At 54.4% G+C, this 19338-nt stretch overlaps 3 protein-coding genes across 8 annotated transcripts in view; 2 read left to right on the top strand and 1 right to left on the bottom strand.

The window, feature by feature from the left end:
- Positions 1 to 6549, top strand: part of SLC35B2 (solute carrier family 35 member B2) — an 11500-nt gene extending 4951 nt beyond the window's left edge. For 3 of the 6 annotated variants that reach the window (XM_075064257.1, XM_032770735.2, XM_032770736.2), the window contains 3 exons: positions 1875 to 2068; positions 2639 to 2799; positions 4330 to 6549. In XM_075064257.1, coding sequence (XP_074920358.1) covers positions 1912 to 2068; positions 2639 to 2799; positions 4330 to 5268 — 1257 coding nt within the window. In that variant the 5' untranslated portion in view covers positions 1875 to 1911 and the 3' untranslated portion in view covers positions 5269 to 6549. Of the gene's footprint in view, positions 1 to 730; positions 796 to 1168; positions 2069 to 2638; positions 2800 to 4329 lie in introns of those variants that run through there. The other 3 variants (XM_075064259.1, XM_075064258.1, XM_032770733.2) reach the window with 2 other exon arrangements.
- Positions 1 to 19338, top strand: part of NFKBIE (NFKB inhibitor epsilon) — a 216876-nt gene that overhangs the window by 26122 nt on the left and 171416 nt on the right. The gene's annotated exons all lie outside the window — the stretch shown is intronic.
- HSP90AB1 (heat shock protein 90 alpha family class B member 1) overlaps positions 10586 to 19338 on the bottom strand; it is a 9132-nt gene continuing 379 nt past the window's right edge. Inside the window, exons 2-12 of the mRNA XM_032770732.2 lie at positions 19055 to 19201; positions 18076 to 18282; positions 17564 to 17723; positions 16824 to 16957; positions 15847 to 16161; positions 15030 to 15195; positions 14538 to 14728; positions 14009 to 14156; positions 13199 to 13467; positions 12296 to 12629; positions 10586 to 11156 (exon numbers count right to left, since the gene is read on the bottom strand). Of these exons, the coding sequence (XP_032626623.1) occupies positions 11047 to 11156; positions 12296 to 12629; positions 13199 to 13467; positions 14009 to 14156; positions 14538 to 14728; positions 15030 to 15195; positions 15847 to 16161; positions 16824 to 16957; positions 17564 to 17723; positions 18076 to 18282; positions 19055 to 19201 (2181 nt within the window). The 3' untranslated portion in view covers positions 10586 to 11046. The remainder of the gene's footprint in view (positions 11157 to 12295; positions 12630 to 13198; positions 13468 to 14008; positions 14157 to 14537; positions 14729 to 15029; positions 15196 to 15846; positions 16162 to 16823; positions 16958 to 17563; positions 17724 to 18075; positions 18283 to 19054; positions 19202 to 19338) is intronic.

The following is a 19338-nucleotide window of genomic DNA, read 5'->3' as shown; positions in this document are numbered from 1 at the left end:
AGTGATGTGGAGAAAGTGGATAAGGAAAAGTTATGTACTTATTCTCATAATACAAGAACTAGGGGTCACCAAATGAAATTAATAGGCAGCAGGTTTAAAGGAAGTTCTTCTTCACACAGCATATAGTCAGCTTGTGGAACTCCTTACCTAAGGAGGTTGTGAAGGCTGGGACTATAACAATGTTTAAAAGGGAGCTGGATAAATTCATGGTGGCTAAGTCCATAAATGGTTATTAGCCAGGAAGGGTAAAGAATGGTGTCCCTAGCCTCTGTTCATCAGAGGATGGAGATGGATGGCAGGAGAGAGATCACTTGATCATTGACTGTTAGCTTCACTCCCTCTGGGGAACCTGGCATTGGCCACTGTTGGTAGACAGGTACTGGCCTAGATGGACCTTTGGGCTGACCCAGTACGGCTGTTCTTATGTTCCATGAGAGGACCCCACAGAACTTGAGACATTAATTCAGCCTTGCAGCCCCCATGGGAAGTTACTTTCATCATCCCTATTTTACAACCAGGGAAACTGAGGCGTGAGCCAGGGAAGGTATTTGCCCAAGGCCACAGATTAAATCAGTAGTTGACAGGAATAGAAGCCAGGGGTCCTGACCCCACCCCATGCCCTGATCTAACTTAGTAGGCGGCTCTGACCCAGTCTAATTGCTGTGGGCAGGTGTGTGTATAGGAAGTCGTCATTTTGGGGATGCAGTGACCCCAGTATCCGCTGACCCAGATCTCTACCTTTTGTGCAGGCCTTGTTCCTGTTCTTGTAATGCTGTCCCAGGATATGAGTTGGAGGTGAGGGCGATACTGGGCCTATTCCATGTGGGGGAGGACCCCAGTTGGTCCCTGTGGACCCGTACTGTGTTAATGGTGGCAGATTGGTGGCTGAGCTGGTGTGGTGTGAATGCTGGATACTCCCAAGGAGGGTGGTATTAAAATCCCCACCCCATATGCCTATGGGAAAGTTCCTGAGCCCAGATGCTCTCTCTGGCATTGAGGATGAGCCTTGGAGATTGGAGAGTCTCAGCTCTAGTGAATGGCCTTGCGTGTTCTAAGCTCTGTTTGTTCGGTCATCACCTTCCCCACCTCCCCTTGCTGCAGAAGGATGTGCAAGGGGGAGCTCCCAGCTGGGCCCTCCTCTGAGCCACAGCTGCTCTTTGTTTTACAGGAAGGTGCTGAAACAGGAGCTGCAGGGCGGGAGCTGCAGCTTCCATTTCGTGGCGCTTCCCCCCACCCCCTCTCCAAATAAAAGTGAGGCTGAAGGTGAAACACCTGCCAGTGAGAGCCCCAAAGAGGAAGAGCATTTGGAGCTGGTGTGTGTGTGTAAAGCCATGTCACTAGCACTATCCAAGACACTCTGAGAGCCTGAAGGTTCAGAGCTGCAAATGCCCTGGCTCCTAAAACCCGAGCAAACAACATTCCTTTCTCTTGTGCCCTTGGCCTCCAAGCGCCCTGCACACTGGAATTGCATCACCCACTCCCGAAACGTAGCCACCTCTGGGGGTGGACGCAACAACTGTTTGAGAGTCTAACACCAACACCAGATGAGAAGGGAGGAAAACTCCTGTACCCAGTTGAAACTAGGGAGGTGTTTAGGGAGGCTGAATGGAATTTACCTGGGATACACTTCAAACCACTGAGAAGTTTTCCCCTGTTCCCTGGTGACTTACACCAATGTTCCGTTTGCCTAAACTTTGATCACAGTGTCGTGTGTTGAAGGTGCACCTGGGTAACTCCCAAAGCAGGGAGAGGGGACTTTACACCTCCAGCTTGCCTCTGACTTGGTGACTGGGAAGGTGGAAGGAATCCTGGTGTTGCTGGCTGGGCCAGTGGACCCCCTGCAGCTTAGCGCCTGGATTCCCTTCTCTTGGCAGGTTGTGCCTGGCTGTCGTGCTGGCTGCTCTCCCCACCATGGCTGCCAGTGAAGTGGTATCTGCCGCCCTACAGGACACATGGGGGGACTTCTGGCTCTTCCGTTTCTTCCTTAATGCTGCAGGCTATGCAAGCATCATGATGCCAGGGTTTCTGCTCATCCAGTACTTCAAGAGAAAGAATTACCTGGAGACTGGTAAGAAGGGATCAGTGTACCTCGGTTCCAACCTCCATCCCCCTGGGCTCACCTCAGACCCCTGCCAATGCACCTCAGTTCCAACCCCCAGCTCCTCTACCTCTCTGCTGTTCCAGCCCCTTGCAGAGCTCTCTCACTGCCTCAGTGCCAGCTAGGGGCTACCCGGAGACAGCCAGATTCATCTAGCTCATCTCCACGGCTTTATCTCAACAGTGGCAGCTGTGGCTGTTTCCTGTTAGATATTCTGGAATCTGTTAGAGCAACCAGTATAGGGCACTGTGGGTAATGCACAGAGCCCCTCAGATCTGCAAATGGGTAAGCTCTCAGCTCTGAGTGCCTGCCTGCTGTCTGTTCTCAGCTGGGAAGGGCCCTCTTGGCAAAGGGGGGTTGGGGGTGTGAGTGGGCCAATTGAAGATGCTTTATAGATACAGCCCACGGAAGGCCCCAGGCTCTACCTTGCCACAGCTCAGACAGGTTGGTGGGTGGGTTAGCACTGGAAGAGGGGTTTGGGAGGGAAGAAAGCCTTCCTCTTGAGTTAACATGACCTCCTTGGTACTCTCAACCCTCCAGGTCGCGGTATTTGCTTCCCTGTCGTCAAGTCGTGCGTCTTTGGCAGCGAGGCCAAGTCCGCACACCCAGATGATGTGTCCCTGGCGGCCCGGAATGAGACCATGGAGTCCTCGACGGCCCAGCAGATCCTCAAGCTGCTCTTCTGTGCTGCTGGCCTTCAGGTAGAGCCCTGACATGTTCATTGCCATCCTGCCTTGGGGAGGAGATGGAGCAATGACCTGGCGCAGGTTGCCAGTGGGTGGTCTCAAGAGACTGAGTCCCAGCATCCAATGTTCTCATGGAGTTTTGCTTGGCAGCATTGCATGCTGGGACACGTAGTCTCTGTGGTGCACTCCTTTTTTGTGTGCTCCAGGCTGCTTGCCAGTGTGGCCCTTTGAGTGTCCTGGAGAGCCATTCAGCCAGTGTCTGGTGGGCTCGAAGCTATTGTCTGTCTGCTCTGTGCTCTCCGCACACCTGAATGGGTGAGCTACTGCCATTTAGAACTGGTTTTTGAATTTCGTTCTGCCCTCTCCCCCATGTTCCATGCATCAGAGTACTAGACAGTTTAACCCGTGTTCTCATCTCTGGAGCTGGAATGTCCTAAACTCAGGCTCTCCCTGTAGGTAGATTTTATTGGGAAACTGAAAAAAATCTCTCCAGTGTTTTGAGTTCAGTTGAGGTGAATAGGAAACGGTGATCCTGCTTCTTTGAGTCACAGCTACAGGAAAAATGCCCGAAATGCCACCTGAACAATGAGAAGAGGAACTGCCTTATGGTGGAGGGACTGGATAGGGACTCAGGAGATCAGCGTTCAGTTGCTGGTTCTGTCACAGACTCGCTGTGTGATTTAGGGCAAGTCACTTTCTCTCTCTGTATGTCAGTTTCCCAGTGGTACAGTAGGAGGTAGCAGAATAACTCCATTATGTCTGTGAGGAGCTCCGATACTGTGGCAGCAGGGCCATGTAAGTACCTTGATGGACAGATGATAGTCCTCATGGAGGGCAGTTTCCTCTGGCTGGGTTTGCAATTAGAATTGGTTTTGATTTAAGAAATGACCTAGGAAACTAAATGCAAGAGCCCTGTGTTAATGCACCATCAAGGCTGCAGAGTTAAAGAGCAGGAACTGCAGTGTGAAGGTTCCACCGGCATCAGGATCTCGGGCACATGTTTCCCATGTTGTCTATTCCTGTTTTTCTGGTTAAACGGGCAGCTTAATACAGAACTGTTTATCTTGTGAAGTGTATCCCATGAAGTGTACTAGGGCAGAGCTAATGCGACTGCTGGGACACTTGCTTTGCCACTTCCTGTATTATTTGAGTTTGTGGCTGTGCACTCAAGAGCCAGAACAGATTTTTCATTGAGTATTTCCAGCCTTAACTGTAGGGGGAACTGCCCTTGGCCGTAGAGTGTTCTCCAGATCTGTGCATAATGAAATGCTGCCCATTGATCCCTCTGCACACAGCTGGGCAGGAGGCAGGCTGACTTCTCCCCTGGCTCTCTGGTGGGGGCAGTGGGAGTGAGGATGAAGTGGCTGAGCAGGCCGCTTCACTGCTCCCCAGTTGGACGTGGTGGTAGCAGGTACCATCTCTTTGCTGGGTGCATTGGGTATGCTGGGTGCAAACAGAGAGATGCTCAGACAGGACTGATCCTCCCTGCGTATGCTGGCTGCCATCCCTACTCCTCACTCATCCTCTGCTCTTTGTGCCTTGCAGGCTTCCTACCTGACATGGGGTGTCCTCCAGGAGCGGGTCATGACCCGGACATATGGGGCCACTGAGACAGATCCTGGTGAGAAGTTCAAAGATTCCCAGTTCCTGGTCTTCATGAACCGGATCCTGGCCTTCACCGTAGCCGGCCTGTACTGTGCCCTCACCAAGCAGCCGCGCCATGGTGCCCCCATGTACAAGTATTCCTTTGCCTCACTCTCCAACATCCTCAGCAGCTGGTGCCAATATGAGGCACTCAAGTACATCAGCTTTCCTACCCAGGTGCTGGCCAAGGCCTCCAAGGTGATCCCGGTCATGCTGATGGGCAAGCTGGTGTCACGCAAGAGCTACGAGTACTGGGAGTACCTGACAGCGGTGCTTATCTCAGTGGGGGTCAGCATGTTCCTGCTCTCCAGCGCCCCCACCAAGCACCTCTCCACCGTCACAACCTTCTCAGGCGTGGTCCTCCTGGCTGGCTACATTGTCTTCGACAGCTTCACCTCCAACTGGCAGGACGCCCTCTTCACCTACAAGATGTCTCCGGTGCAGATGATGTTTGGGGTGAATGTCTTCTCCTGCCTCTTCACGATGGGCTCGCTGCTGGAGCAGGGTGCCCTGCTGGAGTCGGTCCGCTTCATGGCCCGCCACTCCGAGTTCGCGGCCCACGCCGTGCTGCTGTCCATCTGCTCCGCCTTTGGCCAGCTCTTCATCTTCTACACCATCAATCAGTTTGGGGCGGCCATCTTCACCATCATCATGACGCTGCGCCAGGCTTTTGCCATTCTGCTCTCCTGCCTCATCTATGGGCATGCCATCACCGTGGTGGGCGGGCTGGGCGTGGCCGTGGTCTTTATGGCTCTCTTCCTGCGCGTCTATGCCCGCAGCCGCATGAAGAAGCATAGCAAGAAGCTGCCTGCCAGCGAGGTCCCAGTGCAGAAGGTTTAGGGACCATGGGACATACCATGCCCTCCTCCCCTCTCCCACTGCAGGGCACTTGCTTTATTTGTCTTCTCTTTGTGAACCTACTGAGGAGGTGGGGAGAAACAATGACTCCCTTTGCCAACTGCTTTCCCTGGGCAAGGAGCTGGAGTGGGCTTGGAGGAAGCAAGGTGCTTTCCGGGCCTCCACTGCACCTTTCTCCTGTTGCCTTAATAGGTCTGAGTATTTCAGTGCTCTGTGATCTCCCCAGGAACGGAGCAGAGGGCAGGTCTAGTTCCCAGGAGTGCAGCGGGGTTAACTCCTGCCCTCGCTCCATCTGGTACTCGGGGCTTCTCTTGAGGATTATTTATGAACAAGGGAGCTTTATTCCCTGCACTTTCTTGTCTCTAGCTTCACTTTCCCTGTCTTTCCTCACTACAGAGCCGATAGTAAGGGAACGGCAAGAAAACACTATCATTTTTCTTTCCAGATATGTATGATTGAGAGGGAAGCTCCAGTCTCAGCCTGCCCCAGCAGCAGGTGGTGTAGGGAGCAGGGCAGGAGTGCTGGCTGGACAAGGGGGAGCTCTCAGCTACATCAGTCCCTGCCTTTCCCAACAGGAGGCGCTGTAGGGAACAGAGCAGGAGCATGGGGCCTCCCTAGCCACATCCCATTCCAAGGCTGGTAAAAGAGCTGCTGCGTAGCAGGCTGGATTTGTGGCAGGTGCCTCTTGAACAGTAGCCTTGTCCTTGCTGGCTTGGCAGGTCAGTGCACTACACAGTCGCAGCTGGGAGCCTTCTCCATTTCTGTCTCCTGGCCTGTCACTTCTGCTTCATTCCATTTGCGTTTTGTGCTGCTTTTCCTTTCTTGGCATAGGTTTGAACTAGAACTCCCAGCATCCCCTAAGGGCGTTTTCTGCTCTCTGGCTTCGGGGATTTGTAATTGGCTCCTACCCTTTAGAAAAGCACAAAGATCCCCTTCCTGGGATATCCCTCCTTGTTCCTCCTTTTTCCTGCCAGCAGGAGGTGTCAGCGCCAGCCCACTCAGCAGCGTAGCTAGGGCTTTGTGATACGCAGCGGTCCCGGAGACAGGACAAAGCCCAGCCCATGTTCCTTTTCCCTGCACGTGGCTGCTCTCAATCCTGGATGCAGGAAGTCACTTGCCCTGGCTCCACCTCAGGAACCTGGGTTTGACCCAGTAACTGTTTTGTTTCTAAACAGACCAGGCCCCTCATCTGCTAGGGGAATGGTTTGGGTACTTTTAAAATGCAAGTTGGTCTCTTTTTATTAAATTAAAAAGTTGCTGCAACCAGTGCCCCGGGGTGGAATGTTGGGGTCTGAATGTGCCTGGGGGAGAGGGGAAGGCACTGCTCCCGGGAGCTCTCTGGCTAGGGCTGTTGTGGCTGAAGGGTGCACGCTGACTTTCTCACCACCTCCCCCAGGGAGGCAGGGTAGCATTATTAGCCCCAGCCTACAGGTGGGGGAACAGGCCCAGGGCGTTGCCTGAGGTCACCCAGGAATGGTGAGGTGGACCCAGGTATTGAACCTAGCTCCCCTGAGTTATAGTCTAGCCCAGGGCCAGGATCGGGGGTTTGGGGCTTGCACTGTGTTCCAGCCTGAGCCCTCTGCGTACTCTGGCTGCTCACTGTCCCTGTCTGTGTGGCTGGGAGGGCAGCTGTTAGCTATCTGTGCCCTGAGTCTGGCTGCATAAATGTCTTGATTCTTGGGCAGTCGGCTCTGGTCAGCCCGCCTGTAGGTTCAGCCATGGCCTCTTCTACCTCTGCCTTCCACTGCTGGGTAGGGGCCATGCTATGCCCTGCTGAGCGCCTGCCACCCAGAGTCTCCATTGCTGTAACAGGCCGTAAGGGAGTAAAGCCTTCATGGAGCTCTGCTCTGTGCCAAACGCCAGCTTTAGACCCTCCACCCTAGAGGAGGAAGGTGTGGGGAGCCTGGTCTGGCCTCCTGCTTTGGAGAGCAGTCAGGAGCCAGCAGGATGGGAAGCTGGTCGAGGAAGAGTCAGGGACTAACCTCCCTGCTAGGCTAACACTGTTCCATAAAGTGCTCAGATGACTGTGTTCACTTGTGGTCACCTGCTCTTAGAAAGGCTTGAGCAGCAAGAGAGGGGGTCAGAGCTGGGTGACAAGAATACTTAGCAACTGGGAGAGACTGAAAAACACAGGGCTGTTTTATTGGAGAGATGAAAAGCGAGGACATGAGTGGTCTATGGAAGGTAGGTTGGGCATTGCTCTTCAACCTTTGTCATAACACCAGAGCCAGGAGCTACTCTATGATAGTGAAAGGTGTCAAATACAAAATGGATAAAAGGAGACACTCAGTGACTGTTAATCTGTAGAACTCACTGCCACAATATTCTACAGTGGCAAAGTGCAGCAGAATTCAGAAGAGGAGACATTTGTATGGTTAATGAGAACTACCCCATCCAGACTGGTGGTTAAAAATAGAAAGGTTATAATCCCCTGCTTCACAGCATATGCCAGCCACTGCCTGGTGATGTGTAGGGAGAAACTTCCTCTGTGGGCACATTGTCCTTTCTGGGTTTTTTTAACCTTTTGCCACTGATGCATCTGGCACTGCCTGTTGTCAGAGACAGGAATCCAGTGTGAGAATATTCCTATTTGTTAAGATACAACTTCCACTTTTTTCCTCAGCTACCTCTGCCATGGTGCAGTTGTGCAAACTAGAGCATGTCCCCTGCAGTTGGTGGTAATAAATAGCCTGTCTGCAGCACCATGCACAGCCAGGGTGAGAGCAGCCACTTTAGAAATGACACCTCTTGGAGGGGGAGACTACCAACCTGTCCCCAGCTCAGTGCCCCTTCCTAGGTGTTGGGAAACTGCAGGGTAGTAACAGAATGGTAGAGGGCAGGCTGGGTTGCCCAGAACAGGGGAGGGATGAGGGCCTGGGGTAGTTTTGCCCCTGTTTGCCCACCTTGGCTCACCCCCTCCACTTTGCCCCTAGGGGGAAAAAAAGGTGGGGGAAGAATCCCAGTTAAAGGTTTGTTGAAAGGGGGAGGTGATGTGTTTTTGGAATGGGTCTTTTTTTTTTTTGCATGCAAAAATATTTTGTTTGAAGAATATTGACCTGTTCCTCCACATAGGTGCTGTTTAGCACAAGCCCCACAGCTGCTATTCTTTAATGTAACAGTGGGGGACTACAACTCCCAGCATGCAAGGCAGCCCACCAGCCCCAGGGCCATACTCTGGGGCACAGCCCATTGCATGCTGGGAGCTGTAGGCTCTGCTCCTTTGTGAAGATGGAGATTGCTCCATTTTGTGCAAGTCTCACCACAGGCTGTGGCTCCTGCCCAGTAACCAACAAAGCGCTTGGCTCAGGTGCCCCCTCTCCCAGCCTCATGGACAGGGCTGCTGGGGGCTGCAGCTGGGGTAGGTACGAGTGTTCTGGGCACAGATACCCTCTTCCTAGGATGGAAACTTGCAAAGCCCTCACAAACCCGCAGGAAGCTGTGGCCAACCCCTCTCCAACTATGCACCCAGCCTCCATATAACTTCTAGATATGACAGTTCTCCCACTTGTGACCTGGTTACTGCTCCCCCATATCCATCCCGGCAAGCCAAGGGCAGGTACTGGAAGCAGGAGACATGCTTATAGCCCTGCTATACCCGCAGCTCTGAAGCAAATGGTGGGAAGCACATGCTGAGCAGAGGCAGGTTCTGAAAGTGCAGCATATGGGGCCTAGTTGGGGAGCTGGGCCAGCTGCATGGTAGGATGTAGAGTGTAACTAACCCAGAAATGGAAGGGTAGGTAATCACCACCACCCTCAATAGGAGGGGCAGGAGCTTTAGCAGTAGGGGAAGGGTGGACTCTTCCCCACTCTCCCCCCTCCTTTGCACACCAGGCAACCATTAGATCAATTAGCCCATGACTGTGAGGTAGAACAACAGGGAAGGCCTGAGCCTAGCAAGGTCCAGCAGCTGCCAGTACCCTCCCACAAGCTGGCTCTGTTCCTAAAGGCCCAGCCATCTGAGTTGGGTCCTGGCCCAGCCTGTCACCCAGGGAGGAAGGGGCAGCCTGAGACTGCTCCGGCAGCTGTGATTTTACAGCAGCCCACACGTACAGCAAGCAAGGGTGGGGTTTACAGGGAGAGAATTAACCCCCAGTAGACAACCTGCAGGAGCTACATCTCCCTGGAGTGCACCAGCTGCACCACTGGGCCTTGCCAAGAGGAGGGTGCCACTCTAACTGTGCCACAGAGTTGTACACCTCTTCCATCCCCTTTGAGAGAAGCACAGGGACACTCCCTCTCTAGGTGGCCATGGGGGAAGGGTCAACTTCCCACACTGGCTCTATTAGGCCTCCTGCTGAAGACAGCAAATCAAGTCAAGTCAGAGCTGATGCTTTGCATGTGTGTTCCAGGACCAAGAGCACAAGAGCCAAGAAGGTAGCCCAGGAAAACAGAAACTCTTCCACTGTGTAGTTTTTAGACTACCCAGGCAGGGAAAGCAGCTGCCAGCTCAAGCAGTAAATACTCAACCATTGCCTCAGAGGGTCCTGCTCAGCCCACAGCAGAACAGGAAGAAAGACCCTGAACTCCAGCTCCATTGGCATGGGATTCTAAGAAAGCTCCTGTAGAGAGCAGACTGAGGGCACAGGTTGCTCTGTTTTGAGACAAGACTTGTGCAAATCTCAGCAGAGGCAGGACTCTTGACTCTGCCTTGGCCTTCCATAACATTTGCACATGAGCAGCTGCCCCTTACCCCTTGCTGAAAAAGGCAGAGGTGAGCTACCCCAGCTCTTCAGGAAGCCACTGTCAAAGTAGATGGGAAGCTGGAGGGTAAGCAACAGAGCAGGTCTCGCAATGGCTAGGAGCAGCAGAGACAAAGGAGCTTCAGCTCCAAACCCTGCCTTCCCTTTGGAGGACAAGCCCAGTTCCCTGCACTTGGTGCACAACCTGAAGTTCAGCAGGTGCTACTCTAGCAGCCAGATACACATGTGCCAAGCAGGGACACCAGCTTCACAAGGCTCAGCCCCTGCTACAGGGCCTTTCCTTAAACTGACCCCCAAGGCAGGGTCTATGAGTGCTTGGGGCTGCAACTTGTCCGAGCAGTTGTCTTAGAGAGAGTAGGGCCAAGCACAGCAGTGTTTTGAATGCAGCGTTCAGCCGCCCCAGAGCACTGCTCTCCACAACTGGTGCACCAGTGGCCCCGCTCTCCCCCACACCTGCCATCACTCCCTTTGGGTGCTGTAGGGACTCCCAATAGCACCCAGACCTCTCCTGGGCACAACCCCATTGGGAAATACTGGGGGCCCAGTCTCCCCCCACTGTGTGGAGTGGCACAGACAAGGCAGCCGCTCTGTAAACCGCATTCTCTATTTGATACTTTAATTTCAGTAGAACAAAAAACCAAATGGCCGACAAAATACAACATCCTACCCTAGGATGCAGGCAGCAGCCAGGGGGGTGGGGATCGGGCTCCCTGCTGTGCTTGAGGGGAGGAGGGGGCAGGGACGCTCAAGCTTCAGTGCTCACCCCAGCTGGAGCAGGGTGAGTGCTTGGTGCCCAGGAGCAGCACAAGACCCCCCCATGGGGGAAAATCAGAACCCATCAGCACAACCTAACCCCTAAGCAGCTGGTTCAACACAAGCAGAAAGACAGATGGACCAGACAGGGCTGGGACCCTGCAACCCCACCCACTACTGACAGTGGAAAACAAGTGGGGAAACACTAGGGGAGCCGAGGAGTCCATAGCAGTTGCAGGGGCCAGGCCCTGCCCCTTCCAAGCAGAGATGATACAGGGAGCTAAGATGGGAGGGGGAATGGCCCCCTTTAGTCCACCTCCTCCATGCGGGATGCATCTTCCTCCCCCTCTAGTGGGGGGATCTCATCAGGGACAGCAACACTGGGCTCCTCTGCAATCACCTCATCCTCATCGATACCTGGGGAGGAAGGGAGATGTGCAGGCTGGTTACTTTGAGGGCCACCCCCAGGATATCACAGACACACTGCAGAGCACGGGGACCTCCAGTGAAGATGCGGCAGCCCCAAGAGGAATATGGCTGAGTGGAGAAAAAGGCCCCCAATTCTCAGCAAAAGAACAGAAGCCCAGAGTGCAGCTAGGCCAGAGCCCTCTCCTGGAGGGCTGGGCAATGCATTTCCAGTCAATTTAATCACAGCAGAAAACCAGCTTTCCATCAATACTCTTTGTGCATGCCAAAGAGCATCTACTTTCCCTGGAAAATGCACACTGCCTGTCAATAAACCATGGCCTGACCACCACCTTTCAGTTCAGAAATGCTGCCGCAGTGCCTCCTGCTCCCATTCTCCTTCATGGGCCAAACTCATGAAGGGATTACATTCCCCATGATGCACCACAGGAGCTAATGGGAGAATGGTGCATTGTGGGAGATCTGAGGCCCACAGAGACAAATGGAGGCATGATACACAAACTATAAACCCCACAAGGCCCTGGTGGCAGCATTGCTGAATCAAAAGTTACCATGGAACATTTTGGGTTTTCAATTTCTCACTGAAGAGTCAGTTTTCCACTAGGAAAAAAGCCCATTTTCAAACCAGTTCTCCCCCCACATGCTGCCAACGGCCTTCCACACACTGGCTAATGCGCAGGCCCTACCATGCTGATTCGGTTGTGCACTATTCTAGCTTGCACAGGATAAAGCTCATTTTACACTCTCCAGTCATGGCATGATAGGATATGCTTCATGCCAGAAGACAGCCCCTCCCACCACTGCACTTCCTGCTGCGAGCCAGGGCAGGAAAGCTCGCCTTGAGACCACTCCTTCCATGAACAGAGGAAAGGAGAAGCCAGGGTTGAGGGGTCAGAGCTCCTCCTAGTGGCCAGCATGAGTGTCCTTGCAGTGGGATAAGAGTTACACCACTTCTTCCCAAGGAGGCCAGCTCAACTAGCTAACATGCCCCTGACTTCTAGATTTCAGGGTAAGCCACCATGACCAGGATCTCTGGATCCCTGACACTGAAGGGCTGGAAAAAGCTCCTTCCCCAGTGTCTACCATCAAATGCCAACTCTTTGTGGCTCCCTGTCACCTGGGCCACTTACCTAACCCGAGCTTGATCATCCTGTAGATGCGGTTGGAGTGGGTCTGGGGATCTTCCAAGGAGAAGCCAGAGGAGAGCAGGGCTGTCTCAAAGAGCAGCACCACCAGGTCCTTGACAGCCTTGTCGTTCTTATCAGCCTCGGCCTTTTGGCGCAGGGTCTCCACAATGGGGTGATCAGGGTTGATCTCGAGGTGTTTCTTGGCCATCATGTAGCCCATGGTGGAGTTGTCCCGCAGCGCTTGTGCCTTCATGATACGCTCCATGTTGGCAGTCCAGCCATAGGTGCTGGTGACGATGCAACACGGCGAGGAAACCAGCCGATTCGAGATGGTCACCTGTGGAGGTGCCGGAGGGTTAAACAGGCCAGGCAAAAACAGCACAGTCTGGTCACAGCAGATGCAGGGACCCCAGTCCTTACACCAGGCTCAGCCAGAGACACCCACAAATGGCTGAGAAGCCACAGGCAGTGGAGACCTGGCTGCAGGGACAGTTTTCCTCCACAGAAACTCCCCTCTGGCGTGGCCACATCACCACCACATCTTAAGGACAGACAGCCCCAAAGGGATCTCCTAGCCAGCTTCAGGAACACTGCCCGGGACAGCACCAGCAGCTCAGCCAACCCCTTGGTACCCAGTGCACACTCCCACAGCACTACCCCTACAATCAAAGGTATTTGGGTCAGTGCTCCTCACCTGCAGCCCAGCTGCTTAGAGCAAGATGCTGTAGTGCATGCTGGGACCTGTAGTCTCCTTCAGCTGATCCTCCGCTGGAGACAAGAGACCCAAAGGCCATGCACTGAGCCAGGGTCCAATCCTTGTCTGCATTCAGTGGGGCCCTGATCTCCTTCCCCACTGAGCCAGGACTTGGCCCTGGGCTGGGATCCGCACCCCACCCCCTCTCTTACCTTCTCAACCTTCTTATCCAGGATTTCCTTCATGAGCTTGCAGAGGTTTTCAAACTTCGCTTTGCTTTCCTCCATCTTCTTCTTCTCATCCTCATCCTCAGGCAACTCCAGCCCCTCCTTGGTGACGGACACCAGGCTCTTGCCGTCAAACTCCTTGAGCTGCTGCACGCAGTACTCATCGATAGGCTCTGTCATGTACACAACCTCAAAGCCGCGCTTCCGCACACGCTCCACAAAGGCGGAGTTAGCCACTTGCTCCTTGCTCTCACCTGTGCTGGGGGAAACAAGAGGTCACCAGGGCTCGGAGCTGGCTACACTTTGGGGTTTCCAGCAGTCCCCTGGCAGGGACTGGCTAGACTTCAACATCACCCTCATAGGGGCCACATTTCAGCCCACAGTGCTAGGCTCAAGGTCTAGCCACTCCCTTAGAGGAATGAGGCCACAAAACTTGTATATCCACCTCCCAGACAAGGATCCCGAACCACCTGATTAACAAGAGCCTCTCTCTGGGGAGGAGGCTCATACAAGCCCACATGCCCTGTCACACCAGCGACCAGAGGAGCCTGGCAGTACCTAGGCAGAAGAGTCCCATTCTGGGGTGACAGGAGGTGTCCCCACAGGAATCTAACCCTCTTGGTGTTGCATTAGCTACATCAAACCCAGCAGGCTGAGGAGATCCCCATTCTGAGGGACAGTTTCTTCTCCAGGGGGTGGGGGGCACACAGAGTAGGGGAGGCAGGCAACATATCTAGGTGATGGGGATGGGGTGGTAGGAGAGAGGTATGGCCCCCCCCGGCCAGCAGCCCTCACCTGTGATGTAGTAGATGCTTTTCTGAGTCTCCTTCATGCGGGACACGTACTCAGAGAGTGAGGCCACCTCGTCACCAGACTGTGACGTGTGGTAGCGCAGCAGCTCCGACAGGCGCTTCCGGTTGGTTGAGTCCTCATGGATCCCGAGCTGGGGGCAGAGGAGATGACATATGCAGGCTCCAGGAAGTGGCCCACTAGACACACTCCTGCCCTCAAGAGCTGGGAAATCTAGCCCCTCCTTGCGAACACCCCACCCACACCCAAGGGTGGAGGTTGGGGGTAGATGCAGTGAGGGAGGCATTCCCATTCAAGCACTCTGGGGTACACTTAAGACGACAGATTGTTTGGCCTATCTGCTCCAGAGCCCTGCCAGGAAGACCAGGTTTGAGCCATAAGCCTGGCCCAAAGAAGTCACCATCTTGGAACAGATCAGAGACTAGTTCTGGCTTCTCAAGTGCCTGCCTGTGGAGCATGTTGAGGCAGAACAGCATCCCCTTTGCCCCCAGGGGGTGGGCGGGCTGGCTCTCACCTTGAGGTTCTTGGAGAAGGCCTCATAGAATTTCTTGTAGCTCTCCTTGTCCTCGGTCAACTCCGAGAAGAGCTCCAGGCACTTCTTGACGATGTTCTTGCGGATCACCTTGAGGATCTTGCTCTGCTGCAGCATCTCCCGGGAGATGTTCAAAGGCAGGTCCTCAGAGTCCACCACGCCCCGGATGAAATCTGAGGGGAGGAAAGAAGCCAAGGGCCAAGGAGGGTGATCAGAACAGCCAGGCTAACTCCATACACCCATCCCGCATGCACGAGAGCAGAAGTGCCAATCAGGAAGCCCAAGCTCCAGACTGCGTCAGGAGACCTGACCCTCTAGATTCCTTCCAGCAGTGCCACGAGGATGTATGATGCACAGGGGTGGTGCAGTGGTGAAGGAGCAGCTAACATAGCTGGGAAGATACCAGAACCCAGGGAGCTGTTTAGAGAGGGAGCGCAGCACAAGGGCAGGGTGCTGCACAGGGAGGGCTCTTACTCAGGTACTCTGGGATGAGCTCGTCGCAGCTGTCCATAATGAAGACACGCCTCACATACAGCTTGATGTTGTTCTTCTTCTTCTTGTTCTCAAAGAGGTCAAAGGGGGCGCGACGTGGGATGAAAAGGAGAGCTCGGAACTCCAGCTGCCCCTCCACAGAGAAGTGCTGCAGGTTGGGAGAGACAGGGGTGATGACAAACAGAACTCCTATGGCTTCGTTCCTCCACCCCACCCTGGGAATAGCCCTTCCCTTTGACCCGGGCTGCAGGAGCACCCAAAGGGCCTTGGGTAGGGGGACTGAATGGCTACCCTGGAGCAAACTGCACAATGCATCAGACAGGCAGGTGGGACAGCAAGCCTTCCCCTTCTTCCCCACTGTGCCAACACCTCCTCCTCCAGTGACTGCTAGGCAGGATCTAAGGTCCCCAAAGCAGCAGCTCCTATCCTTACTCGGGCATGCCAGAGTGGCAGCCAGGGCCTCAGGAGAACCCTGCACACCTGGATGAAACAGGGGATTGGGAGTGAGGGTCACCCTGATCAAAGGGCCAGCCAACCTGCACCACACCCAGGTGGGAGGCTCCATGCCCAGGGCCAGCAGTGATATGTCAAACAGGTTCAGCCGGGTGATTTGCTTCCCCCAGTAGAACTGGCTGCGGTCCATGGGCATCTCACTGGGTCTAAAGCAGCATTTTGGGGCCCCCCTTTCAATACTAGAGCCCACACCTATGGGGGAGAAACATAGACCTGTGCACTAATCCATCCTGCTTTGTGAGGTAAAGGGAACCTTGGCCTCTACCAACCCAGCCCCTGCACTCACCTTGACAGCCAGGTGGTCCTCCCAGTCATTGGTGAGGCTCTTGTAGAACTCTCCATATTCCTCCTGGGTGATGTCATCAGGATTGCGTGTCCAGATGGGCTTGGTCTTGTTCAGCTCCTCCTGGTCGATGTACTTCTCCTTGATCTTCTTGGTCTTCTTCTTGCTCTTACCACCCTCCTCTTCCTCCTCATCTGAGCCCACATCCTCAATCTTGGGCTTCTCCTCATCCTTGGGGGCTGACTCCTCATCCTCCTTCTCCCCCTTCTCTTCCTCTGCCTCATCATCACTGATTTCCTTTTCCCGCTCCTTCTCCAGCTATAAGAAGGAAGTGCAAGAGGGTCATGGCCAAGGCACCTACCTTACTCAGGGCCTCCTATGCACAGGAGATCAGAGGCAGCAATAGAGACACCGTTGCCCCAAGGGAGATGGGAGTTTCAGTCTGCTGGGTGCCATGCAAAGGCTAAATTTTGCAGTGATTCACTGCAGATAAAGCACTGGTTCAAAGTTCGCACATGGTGCCTTCCAGTGGCTGGGCTGACAGAGGATAAAGGATCTATAGCTACCACCAGCTCGTGAGACCTCCCATAGCTCATGCAATAGAAGCCTGTGTAGGTGAAGTTCCAGCCCCAGTCCCTCGCCTAGTAGTTTAGGCAATGGCCCAAGGTCCCTGTAAAGATTTTAAGGATGCGAGTCTGACAATGCAGTACGCCCTTTCGGTGATCCTCACCCCCTAGCAGCAGTGAACTAGTTCCCACCCTTGTACCATTCTGCTGGCCAACTCCTGCAGCAGCAGAATGAGTGCACAGCCCTTGCCTCCAGACCCTGGTAAAGCCCATGACTGCCTCTTACATGCACACCCGTGTGCAGATGGGAAGGCTCAAGGTGGAATGTACCATCCTCTCCCTATTCTCAACTTGGGCCTCCCCCCATGCTCCATCTGGTCTTTCCATGGATCCCACCATCTCTCACATACGTACATAAAGGGTGATGGGGTAGCCAATGAACTGGGAGTGCTTCTTCACCACCTCCTTGATCCGCCGCTCCTCAAGGTACTCTGTCTGATCCTCTTTCAAGTACAGGATCACCTTGGTGCCACGCCCAATAGGCTCACCTGTAACATCAGGAGAAATGCAGTGCCATTACTGGCCACAGGCACTGGACAGAGCTCACTCTGCAGATCTTGTGTCAATGGCAGGTGCAGCCCACAGCTAAACTAAAGGGAGAATTGTGACAGTATTTCTATTGAGAACCACAGTCAGAAAACCCATCCATGGGCAGGAAGGGCAGATCCACAGCTACCACTGGCTCTGCACCAGGTTTAGATCACAGCTTTGGTTAGCACTGAGGGGCGTTTCCTCTCCCAGCTCAGACCTGGGACCTAACCCAAGCTGACAAGTCACTTAAGCTCCGCACATGATCCCATGAGCCTGGACCCTCTCCTCCTAGTTTCCCCACCAAGTGGCAGCTACAGACACCACCACCTCATCCCTCCATACTATCTTGTCACCAGCCACCTCAAACCACTCTGGGGAACCCATGGCAGATAGGGTGGGGGGGGGACATGACTGGTTTCCTACAGACCCCTCTCTGGGATTTGTGGTCGACAGGGTGGGAGGGGGATGACTAACTCCATACGGACCCCTCTCTCTGGGACCCCTTGACAGACAGAGGGGAGGGGGGTGGCTGATTCCCTGCAGACTCCACTGCTAGTCCATACCATGATCGGATTTGACAGTGAAGGAGCCCCCTGCTGATGACTCCCAGGCATACTGCTCATCATCATTGTGCTTGGAAATGACCACAACCTTCTCAGCCACCAGGTAGGCAGAGTAGAAGCCCACGCCAAACTGCCCAATCATGGAAATATCAGCACCAGCCTACAAGAGAAAGGAGAATGGGTGAGAAGAGCAAGAGACCAGAGACAAGTGAGGTCTGTGATGCAGCCAGTTGTGTCCCAGTAGCAGGGTGCTAGGCCAAGGGCCACCACACAGAGATAAGGCCACAAATACAGAAAAGGCCAGAGCAGGGCACCGTCACCTCCTCTCTGTGCAGGAACACATGGACAAGCCAAAAGCACTGCAGGCTGCTCCCTGAGAAAACACAGGCCCGGAAAGTGGTCATCTCTTAGCCAGCTACTGAGTGTTGATGTTGCAAGGCCCTGTGGAGGACTAGATGCCCAGGCTCACAAGGGGTCCGGGCACTCTAGTGCAAAGGCTGAAACCCACTCACCTGCAGGGCTTCCATGAAGGCTTTGGTACCAGATTTGGCAATGGTGCCTAGGTTGTTGATGAGATCGGCCTTTGTCATGCCAATACCTGTGTCCACCAAGGTAAGGGTGCGGTCCCGGGGGTTTGGGATGATGTCGATTTTTAGCTCCTTGCCACTGTCCAGCTTTGAGGGATCTGTCAGGCTCTCATAACGGATCTTGTCCAAGGCCTGGGGAAGGATAGAGACAGTTAGCAAGGCCCACCCACCATTCACCTGCTCCATGGATCCTGTATGCTCCCTGCCTTGGGCAGGGCGGCCCATGGACTCTCGAGATATCATCATGGCACAGATCTGCCACAAAAGCTCTGGCTTCACTCAAACCCCTCCAGAGGGAAAAACAAGAGGCCCTGATTGAGAGAGGCACCATGGCTACTCCATCAGAGCAGCATGCAAGGCAGAGAGCCAGGCTCACTCACCCCCCACATGCACAGGAAGAGAGAATGCCTAGAAACAGACAACACCAAATGCCAACTCCATGCCAGTTCCTCCAAAGGCAGCAGAAACAGAACTAGGGAATAGGGGCCAATGCCAGCAGGGTTGCATCTTCCGCTCATGCCAGGACCTACGGGCACACTGATCTACTACTCCAAAGAAAACATGGGGGTGGCAGGGGAGAAGAGGGAGATAATTTGGGGCTCTCCAACCCTTTCTTAGGGCAGGTGACCACCAGCATATCTGGCATTAACCAGCCCCCTCGCTGGCAATCTTAGGACAAGGGCAGGGAGCCAGAACCCCCCTTAAGGATGGGTCCTTTAGAGAAGGACCAAAGCACCTTACAGAGCCCTTTCATTACTAGCCATGCTTCTTTAAGGGCCTCAGCAGGTCGGGGCAAATCAATGGTTGCCCTAGTAACAGGAGCAGGCAGTGCCCCGCTGCACCTAGCAGCAGCGCTGCAGAGCCCCGCACTCCCGCTGGGGGCGGGCAGGGCCCCCATGCTCACATCAGAGGCGTTGGAGATGATCTCCCGCAGGAAGATCTCCTTGTTGGAGTAGAAGGTGTTGATGATCAGGGACATGAGCTGGGCGATCTCTGCCTGGAAGGCGAAGGTCTCCACTTCCTCCTCCCCATGCTGCACTCCTTCTGGCATCTGCAACACAAGGCCGGGCTCAGGGCACCTGCCTGGCGCCCCGTGCCCCGCACACGGCTCCCTGCCGCGGGCCTGCTCCCCCTGGGGCGGCAGGGGAGACCCGGGGGCACCGCCCGCCCGAGTTCCGCGCTGGGGGC

The sequence above is a fragment of the Chelonoidis abingdonii genome, chromosome 3, assembly GCF_003597395.2.
Source record: "Chelonoidis abingdonii isolate Lonesome George chromosome 3, CheloAbing_2.0, whole genome shotgun sequence".
NCBI classification, from domain to species: Eukaryota; Metazoa; Chordata; order Testudines; family Testudinidae; genus Chelonoidis; species Chelonoidis abingdonii.
This window is presented reverse-complemented; position numbering and strand designations above follow the sequence as displayed.